At 40.4% G+C, this 16415-nt stretch overlaps 1 protein-coding gene across 2 annotated transcripts in view; it reads right to left on the bottom strand.

Annotated features, from left to right (window-relative positions):
* Window positions 1–16415, bottom strand: part of LOC119720014 (interleukin enhancer-binding factor 2-like) — a 96227-nt gene that overhangs the window by 14258 nt on the left and 65554 nt on the right. For both annotated transcript variants that reach the window (XM_038189513.1, XM_038189512.1), the window contains one exon: window positions 15122–15281. In XM_038189513.1, coding sequence (XP_038045441.1) covers window positions 15133–15281 — 149 coding nt within the window. In that variant the 3' untranslated portion in view covers window positions 15122–15132. The remainder of the gene's footprint in view (window positions 1–15121; window positions 15282–16415) is intronic.

Consider the following 16415-nt stretch of genomic DNA (forward strand, 5'->3'; position numbering starts at 1 on the left):
TGCTCCCCGCAGGCCAATCCAGCGTAATTGCTGATGAAATCGCTGTTTATTCACACATTCCAGGACAAACAACGAAAAGGGGGCAATACCGGGAAAGCCATGCGCCCGAAGACCGGACACCTTTACTTCTGTTTCAACAAGAAAGCCGCTATCATCTGTCCAATTTTGCTCCTCTAAGCTACACTGAAGCGAGGCATAGAAATATATTGAAATGTTATAAATAACAGCAGCATGGGCTATTTGGAAATTGTTCAAAACAGATTATATTCGTTGAAGCAGCTTCCAGGCAATATTTTTGAAGGGAGCTAGGAAAAGGTAAGTATTATGCCAGCCTAACGATATGACATCCAAGTATTTAAACTAACACAAAATAGAATTTAAAAAATAATTTTCAACCTTATTCATTCAGGCATTGTTTCTTTAAAAAAAAATGATTTAATGCCTGTATTAAAGAAAATGTCCAGTACGACTTGGTTGGAGCAAACCAGGCAGAAAATCAATGGAAAAATGACGATAACCCCTGATATTTATTACCAATTATAGTCAATTTCAAACTCTTTTTAATGACTAAGTTCCTCCAACTCCTCAATCAATCTGTACATGTTTAGCTAACTAATGCCAAACTGTAACCTTTTCTTCACATTTGTTGCAATCTATGTACATTTAGTTATACATTTATAAAACACACATTTTAATAACAAAATGGTAATGTTTTACCATCATTTTGGGAAAACAATAAATCCACTAATCAACAATTTGAAAAACTCAAAACCTTTGGGCCAGGATTCCTCAAACTTTATTTCCTTAGAACACTTTTAGATTTTGCACAAAAATACTGCGTATCCCCAATGGCAATTTCAAACAGTTCATCATCTTGATCAAACATCTAAAAAGTTTCACCAAAAGCAATAGCACCATGCCAGTCTTTTGGACTATCCGAGTGTTATTGAAAACCAAAGACTCTTCACGAGACACCTCTAACCACACACTTCCTGAAGTTCAGTCATACCAGTTTTGTGGGATTAATTGGACGGAGAGATAAACCCTGTTGCTAAAATCAATAAACACTCAAAGAGTAAAGCGGCCCAGATAGGTTCATCATTCCTCGCCATGTCAATCATGCACCACTACTCCCTGACATGCATGCCAATAATGAATACTGTCCAGCTCAATCCATTGGCAAGGCAGCGTTTACTTTTCTCAAGGGAGGACCGGATGGATCTCCAGAGGAAAGGATTGAGCAGGGAGGCATGAGGCTTAACTAAATCAGTGGATGTTAATGACATCAGTAATGACCGGACACCTTCTGGCTACTCTCCGGACATGAAAGGCAGGCAGGCCATTGTAAATAAACTCAGTAGGGCACCCGATTAAAAAAACTCTGTTTATTTGGAATAGATGCCAATACTTGAAATTGGAGGGACAAGTGGCACAGAAGACAACCATTATCAGATAAATGTTTTTCCAGGCTTAGAAAAATGCATTATATAAATTGTGGCAATTTCACGTTTCCATGAAAACAGAGTCAAATCTCTTTTCTGTTTTAAATAATGCCGACCATAAAACCCTAATGATGCGTTCTTCCTCTACGATTGCAAATACCAGTCATTCCCAATTTACTGAAATTTATTTGAAGGGCGACGGCTGAAATTTTGCCGCCATGCAAGTTTCCTTTCGCCGGAAATATTGGCCGTCCTAATTACACATCCCCATCAGTTCAATCATCCAAGGTGTAGGACTTTAATCAAAACAGGGATAAAAGCGATGACATTTCAATCAATACGCCACCTTTTATGCTCAGGGATCCTTCAGCTTTGAGGTCCCAACGACCAAGGCCGTGCTAGCTCGCCAGCTATAATTCAAGGGAGCAATTTCCACATTTCTTTTCCATTTATTGAAATGGAAATTGGTGTTGTCATCTAGCAGTATTAATCACTTCAAAGCGCGCTGTGGATTAGAAGAGGAACGCTCAAAGAATTTGGAGAAAAGCGAGAGATAGAGAAAAAGAGAAGTGGGGGGGGGGGGGGGGGTTGGGGAGAATTAAGATGTAGGGTACAAAACTACAAACAGTTTGGTTATTATTAACCTTCCATTCTTGAGTGCACCCGAGCCTGCACTCCTCTGGAATGGTCAGAGGCTGCCATAATATAATGGATTACATTTTTACATCAAGGTCCAATGAAAGACATTTCTAAAGTGAAGACAAGAATAAGAAGAAGAAAAAAAACACCTCCTACAAAGTCACTCACGGTTGATATAACTTTGCAGCAATGTATTCAGCATTATAGAATTCCTCAGTATGTTTAAGGGACTAGTATACAGTAAGAGTTAAAGTCCTTTCTACACAATACAATATCCCACACTCATCCTCCCTCTAGGAAAGTTCTGCATAAGCTCGTTCTGAAAACCAAAAATGGCCAAATGATCTATCAAAACTCATGAATGTATAACCACGGACCAGAGCCCTGCATAACCCCCAAAACATAATCAATGATTAAATGACATTCCGGATAAAATATATACTCATTTTTGTCTGCATCACAGCTAATGTCCCTTCAGAGCTGGATCAATGCAGGTAGGATTCCCAATTCCCGCTGGCTCTACTTATGCTGACAAACAAGAATAACTGGATTACACCTGGAAAATCGTGTTATCCGCTAACATGTTTAAACACTTAACGCCTCCAACCCGGAGCAGTGGGAACCACAAATGCACACCGGTATGCTAGCTGAGCGCTGGGCAATCTCATAAACCGTAACAAGATTAAGAGGCACGTAATGCCAGGCAGTTTGTGCTAGTAGGTGCACAGGACTAGCCTGTCTCCCTTCGCATTGTTTTGGAATGAAGATAGTTACAATTCAATGGTCCATGAACAAGTACATTTCAAAATCTTTTATGAAAATAACTTCAGCTAATGTGCTTTTTACTGTGTGATATAATCAGGCATGCAACTGGGAAATTAGAAAAAAAAACGAGGCTTTCCAAACCACACTAGACTTAGTATTTTTCAATATGTAATGGCATTCATGAGAAGTAAAAAAAACGAGGAAATCAGCAGATCCGAGGAAAAGTTGCATGCCTGTATAATGGCTAACCAAATTTTGAACGAACTTATGTGCAGAGGCAGACTGCTGCCACTGTGGTTAAATCAGTATACCATTGTTTATATAAATTCCTGTCACTATTTATTTATTTTCCTGTGTGAGCTTCAACAAGGGTTGAAGTTTACGACCGGAATGTTGTCTATGCCCACGGCACAACCAGCTACATCAGCACTGCATAGTCACCACATACATCACATATAATATGTATTCTGACTGATTTCAAGTTGTGATATACCAGTTGGAACACGTAGATGATGATGATTTATGATAGGCTAATTGTAGCCGGTGTCAAGAGAGTTCCCAACCCTCTCTGACATAGGAGACAAAAAGTGGAATATATCACCATTAATGATCCTGACCTAGGGGACAGGAGGTCCAATAAATGTGCCACATCTCTCATATCAAGACATCTCAACCAGAGTGCATGCATGTCTTGACCACTGAGAATGCTGTCTTGATCTCAATGATGATTGAAAGCTAGGCTGGGGATTTTCAAAAGGTTTTTCCCCCTCTCTCTCTCTGGGGCAGAGTGGATCACTTGGCTGTCCAAATCTGGGACAAGGGTATAAGGTGTTTTTTTTTGGAAGTTCCAGTTCTGTCCTGGTGGAGGTTTTGAGTTTCATAATATACATGTACATACATGTAGCTGTTCCAGTAATATCAAACTGAACGATTGAACTATTCATGGCCCCCACCAGTGCCAAATTAAATTGTCAACCAAAAAATGCTTCATTTGACTGGAAAATGTGTCACCTTTGCCCTGCCTCGATTCATACAAGGCTTACACATTGAAGCCTGAGTGTGACTCACACTGGATATTAAGCCTAACCTCCCCAACTCCATCAAAATCCATCCACCCACTTTGGTAGATTTTGCAAGACTTGGTCCTGCAGGCCTGGTTTGACTAAATATTGATGGAGTATGATGGATTTGGGCCTGGAGGCCTAAAGCAAAGCATGCATTGGAAACAGTGTGATTGATGGATTTTGGAGGACTTGGTCCAGTAGTAAACGACAGTAGGGAATTAGGGTTAAAGCCTCTTTGAACACCACCAGCTCACTTTTTACTGCTACACCATGCAAATTACCACACCTACACTGTACATGTATAATGCTCAGACTACACACACTTTCATTTTATCATTTACATGTAAGCCCAAAAGTTACATGTAACTAATCTAATTTAAAACCTTAAAAGCATATATGATCATTTGGATTTATCCCAAAAGTTGGCCTAACCTACCAAATTATTAATTAATCCTAACCGCCTAGAATCCTTCAAAATCCTCTTTGCCAAAGTGGAGGAATTTGGAAGATTGAGGTTACATGGCAAAAGTGCCTTACTGATTTCGTAGGATGCACTTTGTCAAGGTCTTAGGCCGGACCTTGTGTTGTTTTTGCTCAGCAATGCATAACTACAAATGTATAGGCCTGGATTATGCTTGAAATCCTCCGTACTGCTCAAGGATGTCACTGGCCTCAACATATTGACAGTCACTGCCGCAGGATTTTGCAGGATTCAGGCAGTGGTCACCCCTCCACGGACCATATTCGAGAAATAATGGAGGAATTTGCAGGATTGAGGCTATACTTCCATGAGGCTGATTGGAGGATTTTGCAGGATTTAGGCTACATCCTAGCAAAAAGGCCTAGGGAGTTAGGGTTAAAAAGCTTACTTGGATTAAAGATCGTTCTGGTACTCACTTAGTGAAAGAAATGTTGGTGATTTCCAACGATAAGTCAACTGACTGATTTTTGGAAATATAGAGTGCTATTGACAAAAATCATGTTTTGTGATCAAACCGTTGTGCATGGTTTTTCTCTGTTTTCAGAAAAGTGTAATATACACTGAGCTGAAACTTCAACAGGTTAGGTTTTGAACAAAGATCTTTGCATTTTGGGTGGTGTTATTAATGGAAACGAACAAAATGCATGAAAAGCAAATGATCCTATATGCCTTTAAATACTATTAGCCTGTTTGTAAGAATTTTAGTCTTATTTCCCCACTGGCACCATGGACTGGCCCTCCATAAATAATATATCCTGGACCCTTTTAACTTGACCCTTGGCTCCGGTCAGTCCGGGGGAAAGTGCTGACAACAATACCCATATTTGTTGACTAAATTGTAACCCATAATTAAATTATTACTTGGAATTTAAATTTCGGTAAAAAAAATCCTTAGTTCTGGCAACATATTTAGATTCAGTGTTTTTGGACTTGCCCACTTCCTACAATGTACAAGCATGACAAGCTAGGCACACTCCACACTGGTGCCTGTCTTAGTCAGTATTTATATTACACCTGAAATGCACAGCGTGTCTCCTTCTAAAAGGCAGGTTCATACTTCATGTGAATGCGAACGCGAAGTGAAATTGACTTCATAAAACATTCGCAGCAGAAGTTATTTATTCATGTACTCTTGAATGACATTAATAACCATGCAGACATGTATAGAGGCTGAGCAAAACAATCTCCAGAGTAAGACTTCAGAGTGGCCTTGACCATCTTTGCACTTTTTCTTTATACTGCAGACGCTCCTGATCATCTTTAATCCATATTGCTCTGATCACTTTATCTGCTAATCACCACTAGCCATCTAGTAGAAGACAGAGCTCTGACGTCAGCTGATTGGCTTATTTTGCTCATTTGTCAATTAATCAGGCATGTGTGATGAAGCGTGTAACTACTCCAAGATTAGGCACTTAATGCGGAACATGCACAAATGTGGTGCACTTTTTTCCTCTAGGGTCCAGCCCAAGTAAGAGTATCAATCCAAATTGCACTCATGATATACAGTGTATGTAGGCCTAAGCTGAAATTCCACCAAGTTTTATCACAGTTCATGAAATCTTGAGTTTAACCATCTGTTAAAAATACTTAAAAGAAGGTATTATTTCTTGATTTAGGCTTCTGAGCTGCACGGTGCACACTTGTAAAATGCAAATGGGGATAAATATGGTTAATCCCACCTTTTCAACTTTAACCCATTAGGTCCTACATGTATGCATGTACCAGCCAAAGCTAACCTTAATTACACAATGTGGTACTGCCCCAAACCACCCGATCATTCGATGGTTTAATGGCTTCTTGAGTGAATACAAACAATGTAATACAATGGAGTGGGGTACTAAGAGTTTCAAAAATTATTAGAGGTCAAATTGGGCACTTCTAGGATTTTATATTTTTTAATTGAGCCATCTAAATAATCAATCCTCTGCCTGAATTTGTGCCAAATTTCTGGAAAGTGCCTTTTTGACTTCCATATATTTATATGCCATGACACTGACATTGTCACCATGATTTCAATAACAAATTTGATTGAGTTACTACAATACCGGTAACTGAATGAATTCAAGCTCGTCAAGAAAGAGGTTTAGCAAGACTATTAACAGCAGTCAGGGGAAAAATGTGAAGTGTACAATGCACCACGCTACACTGTGGCCCTGCAGTGTGCGTATACTGGTAACAGGCAACAGTATCTCGATTCTGGATGAATGTTTTTCACAGTGATTGATGCAAAAAGTGAAATATTATTTACCCCAAAAAGATTCGAGAAAGTGAATAATGATATCATTATTATCATACACGTATTTGCAAGCACGATGTGTTTTTATATTTTTGGCTTGTTTTGTTTTATTTGCAAAAAAGATTGGGTAAGCTACATGTTGAACTGCTATCTTATAATTGGGTTTCTGGGCCAGTCAGTATTTTTGATGTATCGAGTCATTACTTGATCACACTCAACATGCCACTTTAGCAAAGTACCTTCGATATAACGTCTGACATCACAAATGGATGTACAACTCCCCCCCCCCCCCAAGATGTACATGTAGCTGTAACACCTCATTCAGCTATGGTGTCACTGATAATGTCAAGTGGCACATATGCAATCACTGACACGTTTCCCAGTACGTGTTAGTGATTGTTTCTCAGAAAGAGCATTGGCATGACAACAGCAAAACAATAGCTACAATCTGACAAATACATGAATTGGCCCATACACTTTGGGGAGGGGTTCCGTTCACCAACGAGGTCCACTTTTGTCCGCTGGGTGCCCTGATTAATGACAAGGCTGCACTACCCCCACCCCCCATAAAAAACCTAAATCTTTTGAACTCTGTCTCTGAAAATTTCCGGTTTCCCCACTGTCAACACACATTGACTTTGTGCACTTCAGCGTGCTGGCCACTACTCTCTGATCCTTAACATTTCACAGCGTACCCCTATTAGCCGGACGTCTAAATTCCAGCCCAGCTAGTTTGTAACCGGGCAGATGAGATGTGCAGGGGTTTTGACATCACTTAGTAACCTCATGCACCAAAGCCACAATAAAATGTTGAAAGAGCAGAGAGAGAGAGAGATTGAGACAGTGAGAGGAGGAGGGAGAGCACCTTAAAGGGGCGGGATAGGTCTGTTCTGAATGTGGACCGGATATTGAAACCAATTTCTCTGATAAAATGCTACATTTACACAAAGAAACCTTCCAATTCACTTGCACTTTTGTCATTTGTAAGCCCCTCCCAGTATCAAACCAACAGTACAAAAACACTTCTCATACATGTACATGTACATGTATACACACAAAAACAAAATCAAGATTTTTCAACGTTTGCCTTGCCAGAAAACAACAAAAGATTAACTCTCATAATTTGACAATACATGATCCTCTCTGAACCTCCAAAGACAATTACATTCAGAAAAGTCAGACCATCTCCGCAGTAATCACATCAAGGGTTCATCTGTGAGAAAAGGCCAAAGTACGGTACATCAGCAAAAGGTGAACTGAAGCCATCATTTTTACACTGTACGTCAAATGACCAAAGTCCAAGCGCTAATTGTGATTGCCAACAAGGTCATTCAACTCTTTGCTGAGGAAGTCATGAGACTAAAATCACGAGAAAGTGCTCAATCAAACACAACCTCGGATCCTGACCCTTTTAAAAAATAACTGCTGTGCATGAAATTTGATGAGTCTGACAAGTGATCAATTAAGACAACAGAACTCTTCCTTTCTGGTTAATCTGCTATGCAAAAACGTTGGGAAAAGGCATCGCATCTCAAGGACTACTGGTAAAAATATACCTTTCTATGGTCAACTTTAAGACAGGATATCGATGAATAAGGAAATCAAAACAACACCGGCAATGATATTCTTGTGAGCAATGGAAATTGAACTGTGTTAAGGCTTTGCTTTATTTTTTTTTACTACAGAGTGGTCACTGAACTCTTTGACCAGATATGGCTATGTCTATATTGTATGTTTAATGGCTGTGGCTTGGGGTTTTTAGCAACAAAAAAAAAGTGCCCAATTTGGACACAGCCTACTACACACGTAAACAATGGTAAATGGGGCCAGTCACCTTAGAAGTGCTTTCTTATTGCGCATGGACACCTCCAAAGCTGTTCAATGTGTGAATCACACAGGAGCAAGTTCAAGGGAGGACGATGGTTAACTCTATACATGTGTACATGTGTAGTTTGACTAAATTCACTTGAAAACAGAACGGTTGGACTACTAGCCGGGGCACAATTCCATCCCTGGTTACCAACAGCCGTGTGCATCACAGTGTACAGCAGGGAGCCAGGATCACGACATTTTATGACGATGTTTGGACAGTCCATGTCATAAAATTACGACAAATTATGTACATGTATATGGTACACAATACCAAATTCTTTCTCTTTCTATCAATTAGGGCATCCTTTTTAGCAAATTGCAGTTTAAGGTGTCCACCTCAAGGACGGACAAGCAATTAGTTAAATACAAAAGCAATTGATTATTATAAATCCCTGCCATTATCTGTGTGAACAGACACTGAACAAATCTAAACAAATCATCTGATTCATGTTTGATGTCTTTGCTTGTGTTGGTATTAGTGGTATGGCACACACCATTGAGTTGTGGCACGATGATGTTGTCACCTGTAATGTACATGAACATGTTAACAACAGCGCTGTGTATTGTCAAATGAGAATTCCATACCTGCACAACAGCCATACTGATGTTTACTGGATAATTTATGGCTTCTCTAAACTGTGTCTACTAGTGGGGTGTGGTCGTTAAACAGCAAGGATGGAAAAAACCAAGATGAGCATTTGACAAATTTAAGGACCCATGCCTTGCAACAGTTGAGTTGACGCATTTGATGTGTATATACATTTACGGGTAGTATGGGTCAGTGTTATAATAGAGTCCATCACAAGCCCTTTCACATGTCCTTTCATACATTTGTAAGTCCAGTAATAACAGGATGAACAATGACAATGGACTGCATTTGTTACAGTTCACTTGAATAGCTTGTGACTTGATTTGAGACTGAAGGACTTGTGATGGACTTGTGTTGGACTTGCAGGGACTTGTGATGGACTTGTGATGGACTTGCAGGGACTTGTGATGGACTTGTGATGGACTTGCAGGGACTTGTGATGGACTTGTGATGGACTTGCAGAAACTTGTGATGGACTTGTGAAGGACTTGCAGTGACCTGCAGGGACTTGTGATGGACTCGCCTACAACACTGGTATGGGAACTGGGTACCCTATTGAAGTAAAACACGGGTATCCGGGTACCCGTAAAAGAAACCCAACCCCACAAACCCAACCCCAGCAGTTGTTTGAACTTCGCAGTGTAAACTGCAACTTTCGCGAGTGCAATCTGTAGCGCGTTAAAATGCACAGTAAAGTGCAATCTGTTTTGGTTTACTACATGTATGTAGCGTGGTTTTCGTTTTGAAAATTCCCCACCAATGGTATTAAAAACCTTTCTTTTTCATTGTCAGAGAAGTTACTAAGTAATTTGTAAAGTTGGTTACGGGTACCCGATCCCATAATCTGGAACCAGTTCCTGCCATCAGTGGTCGGGTATTTGGGTACCAGGTTCCGATGCACACCCTAGTCAAGCCTACCTGTGTTGAAATCAACACGGGTCCACTGTAAGCAGAACTGGGTCAAGTCGAACACAACACTGGTAGACAAGGCATACTGTTCACACCAGGCTGTGACACGGATCAGCTGTACATTTTGGACTTTCTACCCAGGTAGAGCCCCTCAACCCTGGTCCTGATCAGGGTTGGAATTTTCCCCATGTAGAAGCCGTGCGAGGGCGGATCCAGGGGGGGCCAAAGGCCCCCCCCCCCCCAAAGAAAAACGAAACAATTTTTTTTTTTTTATGTGACATCGCAATAAAGGCAGGCAATGAGTACACCACCATCTTTTCCTCAAAAAAAACCATTGGTTAAAGTGGTCAGAAATTGCCTCAGATCGCACCACAGAGCATCTAGAATCCAACATTTTTTCGGGGCCCTTAAGCGGGCCCTGAACCCCACGCAGTAATTTTTTCGACACACTTTTTTGGGGGGACCAAACATTTTTGGCCCCCCCCCCCAAAAATTGTGTTCTGGATCCGCCCTTGAAGCCGTGTTGGATTCTTGCTTACATTTTGTATGTGGAAGGGGTTACCGAAATAACCGTCTTGTACCCAGGTCCAACATTACATGGAGATATTGGCTAGCGTGAAAGGCCCTTCTCCTGTGACTATCAAAAGTGTGTGCGTTCCAAGTGGCTGTGACATTGCGTGACTAACAGAACTACTTGTACATGTACAGGTAATAATAAAACTTTAATGTAATTCGCATATCTGTGGAGGTACATGTACATGTATGTACAGGTACACGTACATAGTAAATAACATAGTAACTGGTAATTATAAAACCAGTCATCCACCAAGTACTGCCAGAGCAAGGAGTAATTGGGGTTCCTTGCACTTCCAGGCTGCGTGCTCTTGGTACCAATTGTGGAGCTGTTGGACATGGCTACACACAACTCGCACGCTAATCACCCAATTCGTCATTCTGCCATCATGTGCTAATTGAAGCAACAGAATGTTTCTGGAAATTTTATTATCATTCCTTGTTGGAAGTGGTGAGCAATTTGTGTCAATTTTTGTAAATACGTGTACATGTACCATTTTTACACTGGCTCATTCATTTGCGCATTTGTGACACTGGCTTAAATACAAATCACACACCTGAATCGTGATGGCAGGCAATTTGTGACACTGGCTTAAATACAAATCACACACCTGAATCGTGATGGCAGGCAATTTGTAAACAAAGTGTGACGTCATCAGTACAGAGGCTTATTTTCTGTCATTCCCAATATACAGCCCAGAATGCATGTTTGGGGCTGCTCTACACGCTGATGAATGATAACATCAAACAAATCTTATTTCTATAACTTTTAACAGCATATGAAAAAGGTACAGAGTACTACACATACATGTATTTATCAACGACCCCAACCATGTACCAATGCAAGAGCTAGAGTGAGGCAGAAAGCAGTGACATTAGGCCTAAGTGTGAAAATGAACATATTGATGAAAAGAATAATTTAAAATTTCAGAGAACCCAAATTTTCAAAATGACACCTTGTACTACCATTATATATGATCCGTCCCCCGCTTTCATTTAACAAAGAATCAAGGTTTTTACAAAGCACACCTTATATCCTTTTTGTTGTTGCATTTACGTTAGTATTCAATGATATGTCCTATTGCAATGCACACATACACATACTTGAACACATAGTGTTGGAAGAATTGGAAAAAATTCCATAGGTTTTTCAAATTTGTCTCTTATACAGGTAGGCTGAATGCCCAAAGTGGCAAAATTAAGCAGATTACAAACTAACCAGCTGGTAATGGATTGTTACACCCCAGGCCAAAATTATGATTTGCAACAAAGTGCTGCACATAAAAGTCGGTCTATTTTGAGAGGAATATAATCGCCATGGAAACCAGCCAAGAGGGAGGTGGCTAATGACTACCGATGCCCCTAGCTCACAGGAGATTTTCCCGAGTTACACTCGGCATATTTCCCTCAACTCTCCATAGCCCTGGTTCCACTTTCTCGCTCCAATGGAAGATGACTTGGGGCGTTCTACATGTAGTTGCATTAATCTATTCCCACACGTCCCATCTTGATACACGCCCAAGCACCTTTCTGTAGCTTAGACCAAAGAGATCATGTGCTGCATGCAAATAACACTCTCCAGGCCTACGGCGTGTAGGCTATATTTTCCACGTTTAATAGGTAATCATTAACCAGAAGGCTCACACTCTAATATTTGCAATAAGCAAATGCTTTTATAAAACAAAAAGTTCAATAACGCTTGTTTGTTTTTCACTTGTTTGTTTTTCACATTATTGTGATCATTATTTATACAAATAAAGAGCTTCACTTTCGCTGTTTGGTCATGCTCAATCAAACAGTTACATGTAACCAATTAAATTTTGACCAGTGTCAAAATATGCATCTTTTTGCACACTAAACTACATATTTACAATGCAAAAGCATCCAATATTTTATGGACACACATCAAAATACATGCATTCCTTTCTTTGCTCAACCTGAGAGACAACAAGTGCGTGCATGGAGCAGTCAACAGTCCCTCAAAATCCCCATGTGTCAGTGATGGGGATTGCAACAGTCCTAACAGCTCAGTTGCCGGTCGCACAGGCTCGTGAGATATTAAAGACCTTCTTGAAATTAGCTCTCCAGTAGAGCACAGCTATGCGCTGCTGAAGTGTGACGTCACCTCCGCCCCAAGTCAGGTTCACTTCCTCAACAATGGTTCATGGGTATTTCTTAATGACGCATTCCACGTACGTTTATACGTGATCACAGATAGCAATTTCACATCCTAGTTATATACAACATTATCACCACACTAGTGCTTATTTTCACCTCCCAGATCTAGAAGAGATTTCAGCAACTTGTAAAACTTGAATTTACAACCACCATAGCGAAACACAGTGTTTATGTGGGCCACTGTCACGCATGTGAAACAGTAACTACATGTATAGTTGCACCGAGCTGTCCTCTGAGTGGCGTCACAACTTCAACAGCGTAGAGTTAGCATGTGTATATGTACATCCCTTTGGCTCCGAACTAAGCCATTGATCGCTGTGCTTGCTCAATACCCACTATACCAAGCATTTCTTGTGGATCTAACGATGTTTGTTAATGTGCATGTACCATGTACCAGTCTTAAATGTGTCTATAATATGCTGTATAAGTTTCAGATATTCTTGTCTCTGAAGGATTTTTGTGTGTGATGATTTGTAGAGGTGTAATGCTTTGAGAAATGCATAGCCCCAAACTTTTATCATGCAATTTGTTTTCAACTTTGTAACATCATGGAATTTGAATGGGCATAACACTGCCTAGGAAACTTCATTTACAAAAGTTAACCCGTCATTGTGAAGGGAAAGACCTGTACATGCACTTTAACAGTATAAAAACTACTTCAATCAGTTGCCAAGAAGTCTTTGTTTTTGAAAGAACGCGTCACATTTGAGATTTCTCAAAAATATTTTGAAAGAGCACTTTCGCAACTCATCTCTATTTTAAATTCATTCTGTGCTTGCAAAGGAGCCGTTTGTACCAGTGGAACAATGAGCTGGGAAGTTTCTTCCAAGTCCTTCCTGAGTTCCTGTCTCATCTTTCAGGCTGGTATTGATATAGGCATGCTCTGTAAATAGTCCGTTCCTATACGGGCATCTTGTTTTGTAGCACGGACAACACAACTGCACTTAATCGTCAAAGGAAAATAAAGCCAAAACGCGCCGTTACTCTCTGTACATGTTTTTCAAAATATATGACAATTTCAATGCGCTTTGTTGCGCATCGGTATCTCATATTTCCCATGCGTTTCTCAAATTCCTGCGACAAAAATCTGAAAAAAGGTACCTTTATTCATCAAGAAATGGCCGTTGTTGGCACGCCCAATGATCTTTGGTCGTGATCGGGTCTCGAGGAAAAAGTGTAACCAATCGTATCTTAGGTGTCATCCCTTGGGGCAAAAAATCGATCGTAAATTTCGCGGTCGGTGCAACATGACCGCCATCATATTCTTCGCGACTTCCAAAAGAACCAAAGGCATCACGAGATGGTAGATTGACACAAAACGTACACCTCTTTAAGAGAAACAATTAAGCGCACCGTAAAGAAAAAAAAATCAACTTTTTTAAAATCTTAAATTTGAACCCAAGAACTGGTCTGATACGCAGGCACCTCAGGATTGTCTTTAATCAACAATATGGCTTTTAGGTCACATCCATGATCCAGTGTGTAAGTTGATCCAAATGGGTGGAATGACAACAACAAAAAACAGCCCAAAGGAAGGGGAAGCCTGAGAAAAATCCAATATTTAATCCATGGCTTCCTTCTTATCACGACCGTGAAAAGTACAGTCCACTTCAAACTGAGCAATGAGTGATACCCGGCAATTTCAATGGCGCTTCAGTACGGGTGGACCGTCACAGCAGAGTGCATACAAACCACAAAGAAAGCTCCCCTCGGCTTAAGTACAGTATCACTCTTAATGAGGGCAATTTCAACCAATTGAAAGCCAGCCAAAACATACAGTTTTCTCTTTAAGGCCTTGGGCACCGATTCACGTTTCAGCGATGGCGTGTCGTGGCATTGCAATCAGTGCAACTCATTCACTGTGTGCCTTGACAAACATCGGAAGACAGACATTTCAAGAGCGCTTCACCCGCAAACAGTGGGGACTATGACAGGTTGTACATGTATGTCAGGCAATATACGTCCAATTCTGAGGATTGGTTCTCAAATGAGTGGCATATAAGAAGGTAATAGTAACCAATAAAATCACCAATCAATATAAACTAAAAGCTGCTGCAAACTGGAGTGAATGACATGTAACTGTCAGGATCCTAGCAGAACCATTCTTTGCCTTGTTTTAGAATTGCAATGTACTTGTTGCTTATTCCCCATGTAGATAGAAGCATGTAGCTGTTTGTTTAGCATTCTCTGAAGAACTCAAGGGAAAGTGTGTTAACAGTTACCAGATCAACCCAAATTATGTGCAGGGAAACTGTTTTTGTTTTCGAAGGAAATGGGGCAAACTCCCTAATTTGAAAATACACTACACTGCACCTTGGCCTGGTTCTTATCCCCCGATCAGGGGATTTTTCCCATGAATAATATACCTACCTGCTGATTATCTACTGTGACTCCAAAGACTCCATTCCCTCCTCCTCCTCCCCTTCTCCTTCCCCTTCCTCTCCCTTCGGGGTCTCAGCTGGGGCCTCGTAGGCCTTCTCACTTGGGGTGACCACCACTCCATCCCAAACGGACATCTCGGTTGCTATAGCTATGGACAGATAGAAGGAATAGACAGCAAATATGACAGCATGTTCATGGTATGCATGCGACAAGTGTCAACTCCTGGATCCTACAACAGCAACCACTGTGCAGGCAACCAAAAAATGGCATAACATTCTTCATATTTGAATATTGAAAGGATGTGGGAGGGTATTAGGATTTATGACAGAAGTACAAAACAGTACACAATACCCTATTGCTCCTTTTGTACTTTTCCAATTCATGTCTTGTTCGCAATTTAACCCATTACATTTATAATAAAAGAAAAGAAAAGAAAACAGACACACAATAGGAACAGTGCGTTTGATACATCTATTGTTTTCTCAAAATCCCATACCGGGTATTTTTTTCTTCAATTTCCATTACAGTGCCTCTTTAAGATCGAGTATTGTGAGACAGTATTTGCACTCTGCAGAAGAAATATTGTCAGGTTAGTTTATGAATGTATGCTTTGATCATCAGAAACATTCTGTTAGAATGCTTAGTGGTCTGACCAATAGCATTCCCAATTATTGAACTGATTTTTCGGTTACACACCCGTGTTCCGACACACCAATGTTCCAACACACCTATGTTCTGACACACACCCTAACCCTAACCCTAACCGGAACATAGGGGTGTCGGAACATAGGGGTGTTGGAACATAGAGCAGTCACCAAATTTTCTAAGGTAACTCCATGCTACATGTTGATTTAAGTTGGTTTAAGTTGGGATTTATTATGCTCAACATTATTTTTTTTACTTCATGCTTGGTAAACCTGAACAACACTCCACCACCACTGGGGTACTAGGAAGAAACAACATACATTATCATGACATATGTCCATGTATCTGGAATGGCCACTATCCAGATACACATATGACCAGAAATGCCCCAATGTCCATTGAAAAGATCAAAGTGTAACAAACTTCCAGTTGAATTTGAGATGTGAATAACACAAGTTTTCATCAGGGAACATAATGTAACAATGAGTAATTTGAATGTCTTCAATTTCATCATTCTCTTCTTTACAAATCCCTGAACAAACCCGTATTTGTGCTTGAAAACTTCTGTGGTGTAAACACTCATGTGTTACACGTACCTAACAGTACATGTAGCTCTATGCATGTAGCTCTATGCACG

The sequence above is a fragment of the Patiria miniata genome, unplaced genomic scaffold, assembly GCF_015706575.1.
Source record: "Patiria miniata isolate m_02_andy unplaced genomic scaffold, ASM1570657v1 HiC_scaffold_9, whole genome shotgun sequence".
Lineage (NCBI taxonomy): Eukaryota > Metazoa > Echinodermata > Asteroidea > Valvatida > Asterinidae > Patiria > Patiria miniata.